General features: G+C 37.5%; 1 protein-coding gene across 4 annotated transcripts in view; it reads left to right on the plus strand.

Moving 5' to 3' along the window:
- Window positions 1-18,671, plus strand: part of ADK (adenosine kinase) — a 543,710-nt gene that overhangs the window by 498,754 nt on the left and 26,285 nt on the right. For 2 of the 4 annotated variants that reach the window (XM_027530299.1, XM_027530301.1), the window contains exon 10: window positions 12,891-12,977. The exons of 1 other annotated variant lie outside the window; for it this stretch is intronic. In XM_027530299.1, coding sequence (XP_027386100.1) covers window positions 12,891-12,977 — 87 coding nt within the window. Of the gene's footprint in view, window positions 1-12,890; window positions 12,978-17,886; window positions 18,021-18,671 lie in introns of those variants that run through there. One more of the 4 variants, XM_027530300.1, reaches the window with a different exon arrangement.

Consider the following 18,671-nt stretch of genomic DNA (forward strand, 5'->3'; position numbering starts at 1 on the left):
TAAGGACACCAGCCTTGCAGCACTGACATCTACAGCCTGACCAATTTGTATCTTGTCTCTGGGTCATCTGAGGAAGTATAAGTGGTATTGTGGGCTGTAAACAGACCAAGTCTAGCAGGTGCCATTTACATAAACTAGAGTATCAGTAGTATCCGCTGCAGCTGTACAAGATGGTTTTCTTAAATTGAATTATCTCTCATCTTCTTCCAGTCTCAGAAACAAAGATGCTGGGTTTTGGGGCGGGGGGTGGTTTGTATCATTTGAAGAACTATCTAGTAGTTTAACATAACTAGCAAAGTATAAAGACTTGACACCTAATGGCTTCTATTCTGTCCTCTCATGGTGAAAATTATTTGGTGACTTCAGAAGAGTAATAGACATTTAGAATGACACTTTGGACAGGAAAATGGAAGCAGCAACTAAGGATTATTAGTAGAACCAGTTCTAAGAGGCATTAGCAGTAATCGGCTCAGTATTAGATGACAGACACAAGCCTGTTTGGAAAGAGGGTCTTTATCATTTTTTAATAGGGTTGTGCCATTCTTTTTAATCTACTTATAGGTATGAGTATGATCCTTAAACTATTCCTGCAACTTTTCAAAAATCTGATGCTACAAATTCTGTTCATAAAGAGTAGTGAGGAGTACAACCAAGCTTAAAGAGCAATATAAAATATTGTAATTGAGAGGTTTTCTTCAAACAGGTAATTAACCATACGTTTATACATTTTAATCTACTTTTAAGTGCAAGAGAGATTGGTAAATGCCTCAATAAAGAAAAGTGTTCTGTTTAAATTGGATAAAATCGTTGTTTACTAGTGTTTATCGCTGTACTCCAAGTAGTCAAGTGATCTGTGAATCCAATTTAGTTTATTGGACAGTAAATAGAACTCATAACTTTTATCAGTATTTGTCAGGGAGCCCTCTGAAATTCACTCCATACTTTGAGGAAGTTTAATTTTATTGTATAGAATAGACTTTAATTTTTTTTTGTTTCCTTTTAAACCTATGACATTACCTTAAAGCATTATCATCCCTGCAAACCAGATTGCACTAAACTTAGTGATATTTTGTTAATGCTTTCTTGCTCTAAGATTTCTTAATCCATAGGATAAAAAGGGAGCCATTGGTTCCCTCATATCTGATACAGCTTTTCCTTTGCAAACTTAACAATATTACCATTGCCACCACCAGCAATTCAAAAAGAAATCTTACCAATAGAAAGCCCATGATTAGAAGTAATGGTATCAGTAGCATCTTCATTGATAATGGAGAATAGCTTTGTACATCCATATCCATTTGAAAATCTTTACTGTTATACTCAGGAAGAAATACATGGTTTTAGAAGGGGGTCCATTTAGAATACCAGTAGTATCTTATATCCCCCTATTGCAATGATTAGGACTAAACCACAAGAAAAGAAGGACAGGAAGGATGGAGGGAGGGAGAAAGCCATCAATGTTTGATTGCTCAATTTTTTCCATAACACTACTCAGTTCAGTTCAGTTACTCAGTCATGTCCAACTCTTTGTGATCCCACGGACTGCAGCACACCAGGCTTCCGTGTCCATCACCAACTCCCGGAGCTTGCTCAAACTCATGTCCATCAAGTAGGTGATGCCATCCGACCATCTCATCCTCTGTCGTCCCCTTCTCCTCCTGTCTCAGTCTTTCCCAGCATTGAGGTCTTTTCCAGTGAATCAGTTCTTCACATCAGGTGGCCAGAGTATTGGAGCTTCAGCTTCAGCATCAGTCCTTCCAATAAATATTCAGGACTGATTTCCTTTAGGATTGACTGGTTTGATCTCCCTGCATTCCAAGGGACTCTCAAGGGTCTTCTCCAATACCACAGTTCAAAAGCATCAATTCTTCAGCACTCAGCTTCCTTTATAGTCCAACTCTGACATCCATAGATGACTCCTGGAAAAACCATAGCTTTGACTATCTGGACTTTTGTTGGCAAAGTAATGTCTCTGCTTTTGAATATGCTGTCTAGGTTGGTCGTAGCTTTTCTTCCAAGGAGCGAGCTCATTTGATTTCATGGCTGCAGTCACCATCTGCAGTGATTTTGGAAACCAAAGAAATAAAGTCTGTCACAGTTTCCATTGTTTCCCATCTATTTGCTAAGAAGTGATGGGACCGAATGCCATGATTTTCGTTTTTTGAATGTTGAGTTTTAAGCCAGCTCTTTCACTCTCCTCTTTCACTTTCATCAAGAGGCTCTTTAGTTTCTCTTAGCTTCCTGCCATAAGGGAGGTGTCATCTGTGTTTCTGATGTTACTGATATTTCTCCCAGCAATCTTGATTCCATCATGTGCTTCATCCACCCTGGCTTACTCTGCATATAAGTTAAATAAGCAGGGTGACAATATACAGCCTTGACATACTCCTTTCCTGATTTGGAAGCAGTCTGTTGTTCCATGTCCAGTTCTAAGTGTTGCTTCTTGATCTGCATACAGATTTCTCAGGAGGTAGTTCAGTTGGTCTGGTAATTCCATCTCCTTAAGAATTTTCCATCATTTGTTGTGATCCACACAGTCAAAGGCTTTGGGATAGTCAATAAAGTAAAAGTAGATGTTTTTCTGGAACTCTCTTGCTTTTTCTGTGATCTAATGGATGTTGGCAATTTGATCTCTGGTTCCTCTGCCTTTTCTAAATCCAGCTTGAACATCTGGAAGTTCAGAGTTCACGTACTGTTGAAGCCTCTAAAAGAATTTTGAGCATTACTTGATAGTATGTGAGATGAGTGCAGTTGTACAGTAGTTTGAACATTCTCTGGTATTGCCTTTCTTTGGGATTGGAATGAAAACTGACCTTTTCCAGTCCTGTGGCCACTGCTGAGTTTTCCAAATTTGCTGGCATATTGAATGCAGCACTTTTCACAGCATCATTTTTTAGGATTTGAAATACCTCAACTGGAATTGCATCTCCTCCACTAACTCTGTTCATAGTGATGCTTCCTAAGGCCCACTTAACTTCAGACTCCAGGATCTGGCTCTAGGTGAGTGATCACACCATCGTGGTTATCCGGGTCACTGAGATCTTTTTATAGTTCTTCTGTGTATTCTTGCCACCTCTTCTTAATATCTTCTGCTTCTGCTAGGTCCATACTGTTTCTGTCCTTTATTATGCCCATCTTTGCATGAAATATTACCTTGGTATCTCTAATTTTCTTGAAGAGATTTCTGCTGCTGCTGCTGCTGCTGCTGCTAAGTCGCTTCAGTCATGTCCGACTCTGTGCAACCCCATAGACGGCAGCCCACCAGGCTCCCCCGTCCCTGGGATTCTCCAGGCAAGAACACTGGAGCGGGTTGCCATTTCCTTCTCCAATGCATGAAAGCAAAAAGTGAAAGTGAAGTCGTTCAGTTGTGTCCGACTCTAACGACCCCATGGATTGCAGCGTACCAGGCTCCTCCGTCCATGGGATTTTCTAGGCAAAAGTACTGGAGTGGGGTGCCATTGCCTTCTCCATTTTATAGTTCTTCTGTGTATTCTTGCCACCTCTTCTTAATATCTTCTGCTTCTGCTAGGTCCATACTGTTTCTGTCCTTTATTATGCCCATCTTTGCATGAAATATTCCCTTGGTATCTCTAATTTTCTTGAAGAGATCTCTAGTCTTTCCCATTCTATTGTTTTCCTCTATTTCTTTGCATTGATTACCAAGGAAGTCTTCCTTATCTCTCTTTCTAATCTTTGCAACTCTGTATTCAAATGGGTATATCTTTCCTGTTCTCCTTTGCCTTCCTTTCGCTTCTCTTCATTTCTCAGCTATTTGTAAGGCCTCCTCAATCAACCAGTTTTTGTTTTTACATTTCTTTCTCTTGGAAATGGTCTTGATCACCGCCTCTTCATCTCTACTTCACCTCTAATATCACTTTGGCCCACTATGGCTCCAAGCCCCCTTGTCATGGATGCCTGTCTTGATCAATCTCACCTAATTATAAGGATGAGTTGCTCAGCAAGAGAGAGAAGGGGAAGGTGGGGGGGGGGGGGGGTCTTGAATTAAAATTTTAAGGATAAGTGGGCTTCTCCAATCAAAGGTAGATAAAGCACACTTCAGGTAGGGAACTTATATATGAACTATGGGATATAGAAAAATAATTCTACAAGTTTGTATTTTTTCCAGAATGTTACTAAATAGTTGCATCACAATTTGTTGAACAAACTTTCTTCTCCCAGTGTAAAATGACAACTTCTACATTTATCATATTTTAATGTGTATGTGATATTTAATATAATATTTAATATGATAATTATCATTTAATATGTATATTTCAGTCCATTTGAGCTGATATAACAAAATACCACACATGGAGGGTAACCAAGCTTTTTATAGCCCAGGTCCTCTATATTGAGTATTCTACCCCTGATGTGGCTACTTCTTGCTACTGTAGTCTCAATTCAAACATCACCTCCTCAGTGAGAAAGTAGCACCCATCTAAATTAACTCTCTTCCCCAGTCATACTTTTCATCCTGTTTGTTTCCTTAATGTAATTTATTGTTATTTCAAATTATCTTCTTCATTTTTGTGTTATTTATATATTATCTATCCTGACTAGAATGTAGATCCTGTGAGAGCACGGATTTTATTTGTCCTATTCACATCTGTATTCTCCCTCTCTAACAAAGGTCCTGACAGATGATAAGCTCTTAATAAGTATTTGTTGAGTAAAGTAGCTGAGCCAAAACCAGACTCAAACAGTGGACCCTTTGAGTCCTAATGCAGTGTACTTGCCATCATTCCATTTATTCTGCCTTTCATGAAAGCACTTATACGTTTGGAACTACAATAAGGATTGATGTTCAGAATAATAACATTAACATGTGCTATAAGATTCTCTATTATCAAAGAAAATTTTCATTTGAGTTCAATAAACTAAACTAATTAAAGCAGGGATGTCATGGTATGTTATTATATTAGTACATTTAGAAAGATTTCCAACTAAAGAGACTTTCTGCTTTTTCTTTAATCAGAAAATTAAATTAGCCCAGAGTTCTTCATTCCCCCAAAAGTCCCTGTTAATTAGGAGTGTTCTATAAATCTGTATTATTAGCAGAATTTGTCATCTGTTTCATTATCCTGTTTATTAGAGCAGTCTGAGCAGGGTGTCTTTGCTCATATCCTGGTTTGTGTATCACAGTGAAAAGAAAATTATTTCCTAGATTCTCTCTTTTTTTCCTATTCTGTGACACAGGCATATTTCATGCTGTTTGTTTAACAACTTAATTTCCTTGTGTCAGTTCCCAGTATAAAGTAGGAATGATATTATTGAGTTGGCTATTAAGTCAAATAATTAGATTTAGAGTCTACTTAAAAGCATTAGTGCTTTGAAACATTGTGGTAACTGAAGATTGAAAACAGCCTAACAGTCCATCAGTAAAGGACTGTTTGTAAAGTATAGTATGTCCATTTAATGGACTATTATGCAGCCATAAAAAATAATGGGGACATTGTCTGCTTACCAACATAGAAAGATCACCTAATGAAAAAACACAGTCCAGGGCAGGCTGCATAGTGTTATTCTTTTGTTGTTGTTGTTTAAAATAAAAAGAAGAAAAATAACTATGTATTTTGCTTGTGTGTGCGTAGAGAAATTATGGAAAGATATACAGGGAAGTAATAACAGTGATAACCAGATTGGAAAATAGTAGGACTAGAAACGGGAAATAGGAGAGACTAGGGAGTGGAATGTATACCATGTCTTTCTTTTCACAGAATAATATTTGGGGTCTATAGGTTATATATTATCTGTAGTAAAAATTGAAAGGTTAAATTAAAAAAAAAAAAAAAAAACAACCCATAACTAAAAGCATTGTGTGGTTCTGGACTGCATCTTATAGAATTTAAAAAAAGTGCTATAAAAAACATTAAGGGACTTCCCTGGTGGTCCAGTGACTAAGACTCTATGCTCCCAAGGCCAGGGGCCCAGACTTGATCCCTCCTCAGGGAACTAGATCCCACATGCCACAGCTAAGAGTCTGCATGCCACAAGTAAAGATCCTGAGTGCTGCACCTAAGACCTGGAACAGCCAAAAAAAAAAAAAAAAAGCCTATTAGGACAGTTAATAAAATTCAATTATGGAATATAGATTAAAGGAAATAACAATATTAAATTTTTAAATTTATCAACCATACCATGGTTACCTTAAAGGATATATTTGTTCTTAGGAAATACACACTGAATTACTAAGGAATAAAGGACATGATATATGCAAGTTATGCTCAAATGACCTGAAAGAATAAATAAAAATATGTATGTATGTGTATATACATACGTATCAGAGGATTGATAAATTTTGACAAAATGTAAAACTGATAGATCTGAATAAACGTTCTCTGTATTTCTCTTCAAACTTTTCTGCTAGTTTAAAATTGTCTTTTAGTCGCTAAGTCATGTCTGATTCTTTACAACTCATGGACACTAACCCGACAGGCTCTTTTTTCCATGGAATTTTCCAAACAAGAACAGTGGAGTGGGTTGCCATTTCCTTCTCCACGGAATCTTCCCAACCCAGGATTCAAATCCACATCATGGATTCTTTACCACTGAGCCACCAGGGAAGCCCAGTTTCAAATTATCTCCACAGCCCCCCCACCCACCCACCAAAAAAAAAAGGTTAATAAAAAACAAGCAAAGAATCTTAGAAGTTCAGGTGTTTAAACAGTAGTGCTTATCACTTTCTGGTGAAATTTTTGCCATCAGTTTTTTCCATGACTGGTAATGCTCATCAAGAGGCAGTGGCAAAAGTGGTGACTGACTACAGTCTACTTTATGGCTGAAAACCATCTGCCTGTCTACTTCTTATCCTGCTTTCTGTCTTTTTCAGTTTATCTTCACTGCAACTTAGAGGTGACATTTGTGATACAGTGACAACACATTGCATTTTAATATTCCTTGAACAAAATTTCCTAAGGATATTAACTGTCTTGGCACTTTGTGTATAGGGCTAAAATATATAGTTCATTTTGTAGTGGTAAAGCTACAGGAACATTTAGTCTGGTTGCGTGGCATTGAGTGACTGAATTTGTATTATTATTTTTGAGTTAGCTATTTTGGCATTTGTATGAACTACCATCTCTAGTATAAATGACTTAACATTATAGTTGATTCTAGCCAGACTGGCCTCTTAAGTGCTTGAGAAGTAAGGCATATGTCACAGTAAAGTGAGGAGTAAATTATCTGCTTGTATAAACTGTCCAGAGAATGTTTGATTTTTATTGCTTTGTATTTTAAGTATGTTAAATTTGATTGTTCTGAGTGAAAATACCCTAAGGTCTTATCTAATAAATGACACTGACGCTAAACAAATCTGGTATCAACTGAATTGTTAGTGTTTGTTTCCTGTCTGTTTAGGGAAGCACATGATTTTGTGGTACTGTAGAAGTCTGGAAAATAGGAATAATAATAATTCCCATGGGATGGGGAGGGAGATGGAAGGTTGGTTCAAAAGAGAGTGGATTTATCTATACTTATGGCTCATTCATGTTGAGGTTTGACAGAAAACAACATAATGCTGTAAAGCAATTATCCTTCAATTAAAAATAAATCAATTAAAAATAATAATAATTCCCAGCCCCTTCTCTTCTCACTTTATAAAAAAAAATTGGGAGGAATTGAGAGACAGTAGCACTTAAGCTCGTACTTGATCAGAACTAACAGTGTCATTTTTCTATAACTAAGGCAAACGGCTGTTTTTACTACTTTTCCCACAGCTACTCCAGACCCATTTCACACCTTTGAAAACTAGGTCCCAGGTAGAGTAATGTGAGTTTCTTGGGCCTCATTAGCTGAATAATGCCCATGCATATAAATGGGTCTTTGGATTTAGTTAAATACTTTGTATTTTCATGCAATAAATTGACTAGATGGCTATGAAATAGATCATGCTGGCAAAAAACCATTTACTTAGTTTGTGGATTTTTTAAAAAAATAGCTGTCTAAAACAGCTTAGGTCATTGTCTTTCAAAATAAGAATTTACTGAAAATATAATTGAATATTATTGAACATTGCTTAATCCCCTTTCAATAATTTGAAACACCATTCAAGGTCTTGGAATTTGGGGGGTTATTATTTTGAAAAGAGTTCTTATAATATAGCTCTCCGTATGCAGCAGATAAAAGATTCCCAGGTGGCTCAGTGGTGAAGAATCTACCTACCAGTGCAGGAGATGCAGGTTCAATGCTTGGGTCGAGACGATCTCCTAGAGGAGGAAATGGAACCCACTCCATTTTTCTTGCCAAGAAAATCCCATGGACAGAGGAGCCTGGTGGGCTGTATACTCTGTGGAATCGCAAAGAGTTGGACATAGCTGAGCAACTGAGCACACACGGTGCAGCAGATAATAGAGCCTGGACTACGTCTATACCAATTTATGACAGCGCTCTATACATTCTTAATATTCTTACATATTTATTTCTATTAATAAGTACAAAAGGTAGAAAATATTTCTACTTTGTTTTAGGAAATTGAACTTCACATGACACCTAAGGATAAAAGATTTTAAGAATCTACACATACATCCAGAAAAAGTATAGTAAAATTTCATTCACTTAGAATTTTTGCTAATGTAGACCAAAAGTCGTGATTCTTAAGAACATAATTCAGATAAACTCTTCCATTGTGAATTAGGTTTTATTCATAAAGATTTATCCAATTAAAAATCAATAACATTTAAATAGGAAATCAAGGAATTATATCTAATTGTGGCTTACTTACCATTTATTGATAATTATTTTCAAATCTCTAATCCAGTAATTAATTCTTATATTAATTCTTATATTACCTAAAATGTTTTATAGACATGTTATATTATTACATAATGTAACCCTCTTATAAATTGTAATGGTGTCATTAACTTAGCTCGTTTTACTTGTTTAGTGCCTATTCGTTCTAGTTTATAATTGTTAATTCCCTTTATAGTAGGACTTGTACTTGGAAGTAATAAAATCAGATTTCTTTATAAATATTTATGGTACAGACCTTTCCATAAACCAGACTGTAGCCCTTTCCTTTCCTAATTATTTCCAATAAACTCTACTTATATCTCTTTTTTTGGCCTGTATAGCAGTCTATACTACATACTCCCTAGGAAATTTAATCCTGGATATTTATGCCTTAACTTCCAATTAATCAAAAACTTGTCAACTTCATGTATGTCTCGTGTTATAAAGTGTGGAAAGGTAGTACTTAGAGTTTTTAGATAGATACGTCTAACATGAAGTCTTCTTAGCATCTATAGTCATAGGGATCACTAAGTGAATGAGTCCTCTTCTGGAGTATCAGTCTTTCCAGGAGGATCTTTTTCTCATTATCTTAACATTGTTTATCTCTTGCTGAAAGTATCCATTAGTAGCAGGTAGCAAAAAGCAGGCAGAACATGCTTTTTGAAAGTCTGAAGTTCTTCATTAAGACCTTTAAGTTTCCAAGATCTCCTTTTCTCTCCCTGTTCATCTTAGGTGAGATTGAAGGTTACAGATTTTTGGCCACATCTGTCACCAGAAAGGATGCAAATTTGTGGTTTGAGAAGTTCCAGACACCAATAAAAAGCACTATTCAGTCTTTTACAAATGTCCTCAAGGCCAGATTTCATCACAAATGCAGTAGCTTCCCGTACCTGCAGGGGGTATGTTCCAACAAATTGGATTCCTGAACCTGCATAGTAGCAGACCCTATATATACTATGTTTTTTGTCCCTGTGCATACGTAACTATGATAAAGTTTAATTTATAAATTAGGCATAGTAAGAGATTTACAACGATGACTAATAATATAATAGTTAATAATCTGTAATAAAAATTATGGTATGGGAATTGCCTGGTGGTCTAGTGATTAGGACTCCATGCTTCCACTGCAGGGAACCCACATTAGATCCCTTGTTGGAGAAATAAGATCCCGTAAGCCTCACAGCACAACCAAAAACAAAAAAAATTATATGAATGTGGTCTCTTTCTCTTTCTCAAAGTTATCTTATTGTACGGTCTTCACCCTTCTTATGATGACAGGAAATGATTCAGTGCCTGTGTGATGAAATGAGGTGAGATGAATGACACATACTGTGATGTATTATTAAGCTAACATTGACCTTCTGATGATAACATCAGAAGGAAGATATCAAGCCATGATGTCAATGGTTGGGTGTCAGCAGCAGATGATGTCCATCATTGGGGATCCTTGATAGTTGAAGGGTATTTGTTTTTGTTTGTGTTTGTTTCACTGAAATCTTTTAGAAGAACATGGTAATTGGAAGTTGTCTCTTTTTAACATATCAAAGTTTTGCTGCCATGGTTGAATCCTTCAGTAATAATAAGGGTAACACTTAATACTGCATTCCATCCAAGAATCTTGTTCCCTAATTTTATCCTTTAAAGTCTGTGTAATCTCAAAGACTTTAGCAAATTTTGGTATCATCTGAATTGCTGGTTCTGTTTCACTCTCTTCTTTGTAATCTTTCTCTTTCTCTGTTGATGACTCAACAACTTCTTACAGTTTCTCATCTAGTAACACTTCTTTCTCCATAGTTTTCTATGTGTTCTGCTGCTTCATCAAGCATTTTGGCAAATCCTTCTTACTGTGTAAATGATTTTCCTAACTTTTCTGTTGATTCCCAGGAAGCCTTTAAAATCACTCATGACTGCAGGCCTTTACAATTTCTAATTTAATTAATCCACTGCAGCTTTGATGAATATTATTGTATCCGTAATAGTGAATGATTTCCAGTATGGCATTGTGTCTAGATTGGAGTCTGCATCAATTGCTGATCGAATGTTATCAAATACCAGGAAGGTATATGTGGCCTTGACAAACTGAATGATGCCCTGGTCAAGGGGTTGAAGCAGTGAGGTTGTATTTGAAGTTGTAAACTTCTAGCTTCAACATTTTCATGTTTATAACAGTTCAGGTTGACTAGGTGCATTATCCATTATTAATAGGACTTTAAGTTCCAACCTTTCCTCTTGTAAATATTTTTTCACTTGTGGGATGAAACATGAGTAAAAAAAACCATCCAATAAATGAGGCGACTGTCACCCCTGCTTTTTGACAGTTTTTGAGAGCAAGTGAGTTCTTTGTCCTGCACACTCCACATATTACTCTGGACTTTATCACATGCCCTGCAGTGTTGCCACATAGTCAGAGTTCATCTGTCCTTCCATGTTTTATACCCTGGTACCTTCTTTGCACTGTTACGAATGTAGCTTCTATTGGGCATCTTCTTCCAGAAGAGCCCAGTTTCATTGCCACTGAAGACTTGCGTTTATGGTATCCTTTCTCCTTAATCAGTTCTAACACTGTCAGGAATGTGGCAGTAACTTCTTCATCAGCAGACTCAGCCTCTCCAGTAATTTTTATATTTTTCAGTCTAGATCTGTTCCTGAATCTGTGTAACCTTCCTTTGGGTGTGGGTGTGATCAGTCACTCAGTCATGTCCGTAACTTTTGTAGTTTGAGGTGCAACATCAAATGTAGCATAGATTTTCTTTTTCCTTCTTCACAATTTCACAGATAGAAGATTCATTCTTACTGTAGATCTTAGAAACCTTTTCACTTAAACGAAGCACTTCATGGCTTCTTTTTGGCATATTCAAATCTCCAGCATCGCTACTCTTGGCCACTGATAAGTAAAATAAGAGTTACTTAAACATAACCTCTGCAGTACAGTGACAGTTAATCTGGTAACCGAGGGGGCTATTGAATGATATATGGGAGGCATACATCACACAAAGGGATGATTCACATCCAGGGCAGCATAAATTGGGACAGTTCTCAAAATGATATGGAACTTAAAATTTATGACTTGTTTATTTCTGGAATTTTCCATTAGACTTCAGCTGACCGCTGGTAACTAAAACCACAAAAAGCAAAACTGTGGATAAGGGAGACTACGGTAATGTCATTCCACTGTCATCTGCCAGGATTAAAGTCGTGTATTCGGTTACTCTGTAGTCAAAACAACCAAGCCCTAGTCCAGACTGCTGTAAGACAAGAGTTCATTGCACTGCCCCTTTTGTTCTGCCCAGGCAGAGGTAGCTTTTCCTTTTGTTGTTTGACTGATAGTTTGGAGGAAATAGTGGCTCTTTTGTAAAAAGTAACCAGATTAGGTTAATTGTAATAAACCAACTAATATCAGTAATCCTTGCCATTGGCATGAAGTATTATTCAGAACAGTAGTTATATTTTTATTGTGCCATTGTGATTTTCTATACAGAAACACCCAAGATTCATAATTTCTATTTTTTAAATTTATAGCTCTTTAACTATATCCAAGATTTCACTGCCGGGGCTCTGCTGGTGGCTCAGTGCTAGAAAATCTGCCTACCATTGCAAGAGATGAGGGTTTGAGGGTTCAATCCCTGGTCCGGGAAGATCTCCTGGAGAAGAAAATGGCAACCCACTCCAATGTTCTTGCCTGGAAAACCCCATGGACAGAGAAGTCTAGCAGGCTGTAGTCCATGGTGTTCCAAAGAGTCGGACATGACCAAGGGACTGAACAATAGGATTTCACTGGCAGATTGTAGGCCAGGCTTGATGTTTTGTTAGAGACCCATGATATAGTACTTAAAAGCACTTCCTTTAGTTCATAGCTTCTGTTCAAGTATTTTTTCCGTCCAAAAAGGTGCTGCTGCCATTTGCAATCGTTCCTCAAAAATGTGAACCGCTCTCAGTATAACTCTTAACAAAACACATGGCATCTGTGTGCTGAAAATTACCAGAAGCACATTGCTTACAGCTGGCTTTTCACCTTGGTTCCCAAGTGCTCGTGTACAGAATATGGACCTCATGTTCCATCTCTCTCTTTGAATGATGTAGGAGCTTTAAGCTTTCCTGGGTTACTTTGTATATTGAGTATTACAAAGAGAAGTCATTCTGCCTTGCTTTGGCTCTAATTGCAGAAAGTGAAGTCACCGCTTTTGCTGTCTTGGATCAAGACCAGACAGAAATTGTTGATACCAATGGAGCTGGAGATGCATTTGTTGGAGGTACAGACTCATTTATATGATTCTTACTTATAAGTTAAACATTTCCTTTAACCCTATCTTTGCCACATGGCCAAGATTTTTTAATTTAATAACTTTTAATTTCTTCTTTTAAAGAATTAACTCCTGGTATTTTTTCCATATGCTTCTATAATTTTTATGAAGGGTATATTACTATAGAAAAATACATATTTTGGGCTTAAAGGTAATTTACTGTTATGCTATAGCCCAGTCATTTTCACAAGATTAATTGTGTCTGTCAGAATATTGTGTAAACAAGCTGCATCAAGTATAGTACATAGTATATTCATAGCCCTTCTAGCTGAAATGTTAACACATTGTTGTTCTTTAAAACAAGTTGTGAATATTAATAGTATGCTAATAACTAAGAATGATGTCTTTGGATTATATCCTTTGATTGTATCATCTGTTTCTAAAACAATGGTTGGATGTTTATAAGAGCTAAGTCTTTTTTGGAGTGAGTAGTCAAAAATAAAATCAAGAAAATTGGCAGAGTCTTGGCTTCCTGACTTAGGGATTCCCTGGTGTCTCAGACAGTAAAGGGTCTGCCTGCAATGCAGGAAACCCCAGTTTGATCCCTGGGTCGGGAAGATTCCCCTGGAGAAGAAAATGACACTCTACTCCAGTATTCTTGCATGAAAAATCCCATGGACAGAGGAGCCTGGCAGGCTACAGTCCATGGGGTTGCAAAGGATCAGACACAGCTGAGCAACTTCATTTTCACTTGGCTTCCTGACTTAGGTTGATGTAAAATCTGATTCATAAGTTCTGAACTCCTTCTAGCTAAGTGTAGTTAAGCTAGGTTAAGATCTCTAGAAAGCTTTAGATTCCTGAATGATAGCCCAGAAGAGTCCCTCCTGATCTTTAGTTCTCATAACATCAAAGAAAGAAAGGTAAATGGAACTGACCCTTGTCCTTTTTCCTTGGAGTATAATTTGAATTGTGGGAAACTTATTTGAGATTATGTAACGGTTTTAACTTAGTATTGTTTAAAATATTTATATTCTTTTTATTTTAATATTCTATTTCACTAGCATGAATTTTTCATGTTTCCTTCTTTGAAACTTTTCATTACTAGTCTTAAACTGTTAACCATAATACTGGTAGCATGCACCATGCCCTGTTCTTTGGAAAGAGTACATGTGCATTCAACAAATACTGTGCTACTTTGCTGTCATTCATGTATCTTTTATTTCTTTGCTCTGAAAGTTTTCACCAGTGATTAGAGGATTTTGCAGCTGTTTTTTCTATTCCATGCTGCTTCAGAGGTCTAATACCATGTAAAATCTAATACCATGTAACCTAAAAACACCTTATCCAGAATTGGTTCAAATTCTGTAATACCTTAAGGAGACACTATTGATTTCCTGGTTAAAAATTGGTTAAACCAGTAATCTTAGTACAGAAACTTATAAACTTATAACTTTTGTGTGTATTATTTAAGCATTTAAAAATACTTAAAACAGTTAGAATTCTCTTTCTTTGCTATTTAGTTTGGTACTTCCTGAGGCCACCATAAATATAATGATGATGATATGATGATGGTGGCCTAATTAGCCACTACTTCTGATCCTCAGACCTGGGTTTCCTAGCCTTGCAACAGCAATTCCATTATAGACCCTTGCTGCTGCTGCTGCTGCTAAGTTGCTTCAGTAGTGTCCGACTCTGTGTGACCCCATAGACAGCAACCCACCAGGCTCCCCCATCCCTGGGATTCTCCAGGCAAGAACACTGGAGTGGGTTGCCATTTCCTTCTCCAATGCATGAAAGTGAAAAGTGAAGTTGCTCAATCGCATCCGACTCTTGGCGACCCCATGGACTGCAGCCCACCAGGCTCCTCCATCCATGGGACTTCCCAGGCAAGAGTACTGGAGTGGGTTGCCATTGCCTTCTCCATAGACCCCTAACCTCCTATAATGTTTCCAGTACAAGGTAGGAATATGTAGACTTCCTGAGGAAGAGAAAAGTCATTCTTAGGATAGGAAAGTAGGAACAGCCAGTACCCATTTGTATTATGGTTAGAGTGATAAATAAACTATATCATCAAAGCACTTGGGCTCTTCGAGGATTTTCAGCCTGTTTATCTTGTTTTTCTTACTCAAGCTCAGTATATACTTATGGTTGGGGTACAGTGAGGTAAATAAAAAGGAAAGAGTGTGGAACAGGGACCTGCAAACTTTTTTTCCTAAAGGGCCAGGTAGTAAATATGTTAGGCCTTGCAAACCATATACAGGCTATATCGCATATTCTTCTCATTTGTTTTCTGGCTTGTTTCTTGTTTTGTTTTTTCATTTTTTACAGTACTCTAAAACTGTGAAAACCTTTCTTCTCTCTCCAACTGTAAAAAAGCAGACCACAGGCTGGGTCAGACCCTTAGGTTATGGTTTGCCAACCTCTTTTGTAATATGTTGGCAGCTTCCTCGCTTGATTCACTTTCATCATACCCTGGATTTCACTACAGATTGTTGAAATCAGTATAGAGAAAGTGGAAGGCAGGCTGAAACTAGGCAGAACTTTACTGATAAAACCTCAATTCAGTTCAGTTCAGTTGCTCATTCATGTCCAACTCTTTGCGACCCCATGGATTACAGCACAACAGGCCTCCCTGTCCATCAACAACTCCTAGAGTTTACTCAAACTCATGTCCATCCAGCCATCTCATCTTCTGTCGTCCCCTTCTCCTCCTGCCTTCAATCTTTCCCGGCACCAGGGTCTTTTCCAATGAGTCAGCTCTTCGCATCAGGTGGCCAAAGTATTGGAGTTTTAGCTTCAACATCAATCCTTCCAATGAACACCCAGGACTGATCTCCTTTAGGATAGACTGGTTGGATCTCCTTGCAGTCCAAGGGACTCTCAAGAGTCTTCTCCAATACCACAGTTCAAAAGCATCAATTCTTCTGCACTCAGCTTTCTTTATAGTCCAACTCTCACATCCATACATGACTACTGGAAAAACCATAGCCTTGACTAAACAGACCATTGTTGGCAAAGTAATGTCTGTGCTTTTGAATATGCTATCTAGGTTGGTCATAACTTTCCTTCCAAGGAGTAAGCGTCTTTTAATTTCATGGCTGCAGTCACCATCTGCAGTGATTTTGGATCCCCCAAAAATAAAGTCAGCCACTGTTTCCACTGTTTCTATCTATTTCCCATGAAGTTATGGGAACAGATGCCATGATCTTCGTTTCTGAATGTTGAGCTTTAAGCCAACTTTTTCATTCTCCTCTTTCACTTTCATCAAGAGGTTCTTTAGTTCTTCACTTTCTGCCATAAGGATCATGTCATCTGCATATCTCAATTAGGTATCCATTTTTTCATTTAACCTACTCTCATTGCTTCACAAGATAATCAGATCCTGAAAGACTGAGTCATGCAATGAGATAAATAATGTTATTTTAACAAAGAATTTCCTGAATTTTAATAAGTGTTATTAAATTCCCTGAATTCTTTAATAAGAATTTTAATAAGTGTTCCCTGGTGGCTCAGAGGATAAAGCATCGGCCTGCCATGTGGGAGACTCAGGTTTGATCCCTGGGTTGGGAAGATCCCCTGGAGAAGGAAATGGCAACCCACTCCAGTATTCTTGCCTGGAGAATCCCATGGATAGAGGAGCCTGGCGGGATACAGTCCACGGGGTTGCAAAGAGTCGGACGCGACTGAGCGGGTTCACTTCACTTAACAAAGAATACTAATGTTGGCTAGTTCAGCACATTCTGTTTACTTAAGTCAAGCAATACAGTAATAGCAATAAGTGACACGTAGTGCCCCAAGCCAGTCAATATCCTATGCACTTTACATGTATCAACTCATTTAATGTTCATAAAAGCTCCTGGATAAGTCATATTTAACCCCATTTTACTGATAATAAAGCTGAGAAACAGAAGGGTTGGGTAACTTGCCCAAAGTCTCATAGCTAGAAATTAGCAGAGATAGGCAGTATGAACTAACTGTTCTGCTTCTGTAAACGTTTAGGGAATTCTCATCATTAGGACTCAGAACCACAGACCAGCCTTACTAATAATAATTGGTTTTGCCGAAGAGAATTTTCCTGTCGTCTGCATCGATGACTTCATTTATTGAACAGGAGCTCTTGTTATCTGATGGGATTCTGAGAACTCTAGGGTAAGATTGTTGCAGAAAAGAAAGAGGAGAAAGGGAAGAGAATCAAAGGACTGGAATTCCCGGTGAGTTTGAACCGGGAACTTCTTGCTAAGCAGTGGAATTGATGGCGCTACAGAGGTACTGAAAGACAGATCATAAACTTGCTTGGCCAGCATGGAATCTGAATGGAGGGAGTTATATGAACCAACTGTTTAACAGCACCAGGCTGATGCATCTGTCTTACAATAGAGATGGTCTTGTTAGTTTGAAAAGTAAAAAATCCATTGGTTAAAATCCCCTACTTCCATCTCTGTACCTGGGAAAGCATACTCCTTTGGCTTGAACATGAATGGAGAGGCAGTGGCAACATTTGCGTGTGTTATGTAGTTTCTTTTTTGTGCTTTATTGCCTGATTAATATACCTCCTTTCTGATTGACACATTTTATCTTTAGATGGTTAAAATATTCCTCCTATTACTTTCAAGTTTTGCTGGCTTAAAAGCATTTCTTTCTTTTGTGAATTTGCATAACTGTATTCCAGTCCCAAATTTAAGTTCTTAGATAAATGATGACTTCACCTACCATGTGGTGATATTGCATATCACAATACCAGAGTGCCATGTATTCTTATTAGCCACATAAAAGGGACATGACTACATCATTGATGTATAATTTTAAAATGACTACCCCAAATGTACATAAATTAAATTCATAGTTCCATCTTAAGGGTTTAGTGACGGTGACAAATACCTCTGACCTCTACAAGCATACCTCCTTGTTCTGTTTGTAGATCTTCAGCACTTTTCTTACGTGTCACTTGCCAGCCCTGATGGAACTGCCCTTTTCACATTCTCCCTCAAAAGCCCAAGCACTACGATTGTACCCTTGGAAATGGAGACAATTCTATAATCTCTAAGTATGATTTCCTAATTTCCCAGGTCAGTAGAAAATTTCTTCCTGTTGTCCTGCTGTGCTTTGTCACAGCAGGTCTGCCTTTTCATTTGGAACCCTCTTTGTCACTGCCATAGTAACAAATGGAAACATTGAGAACATTTTGTGACAGGCACTGTCATTGTTCCCAGTGAAATCCCTTCCCCTGTGTCTTCCCAGTAAATGAAACTGAGAAGAAAAATCATAACAAATACCATGAAAGGGGACCTAATCAATATGTTCCCAGTGGGCTATCAATACCAGCTTGTGTTAATCTAATATGATTTAGTCATGTTTCATGGCAGCTGTAGGAATATGGACTAGATTTGCTAATCATTTTTAGACTGAGTACACCTTTGACAGATTATTCCCAGGCACATATATATTAATATAACTCTCAGATAAAAGACTAGAGACCTCACTCAAGGGCCAGCATTCTTAGGATTTAAAAAGCTTCATTAAATAATGGTTAAAAGCCATATATAGCTTAGAACAGTTTATTTGGAATGATAGTAGAGTAACTGTGCTGCCTTTAATATTTTTATTTTCAAATTCCCATGACAGCTTTTGCAGGGAAAATGAATTTTCCTAAAAGATATTACCTATAATATGCAAATAACTTTTAAAGCTACTTAGCAATCACAC

The sequence above is a fragment of the Bos indicus x Bos taurus genome, chromosome 28, assembly GCF_003369695.1.
Source record: "Bos indicus x Bos taurus breed Angus x Brahman F1 hybrid chromosome 28, Bos_hybrid_MaternalHap_v2.0, whole genome shotgun sequence".
NCBI classification, from domain to species: Eukaryota; Metazoa; Chordata; class Mammalia; order Artiodactyla; family Bovidae; genus Bos; species Bos indicus x Bos taurus.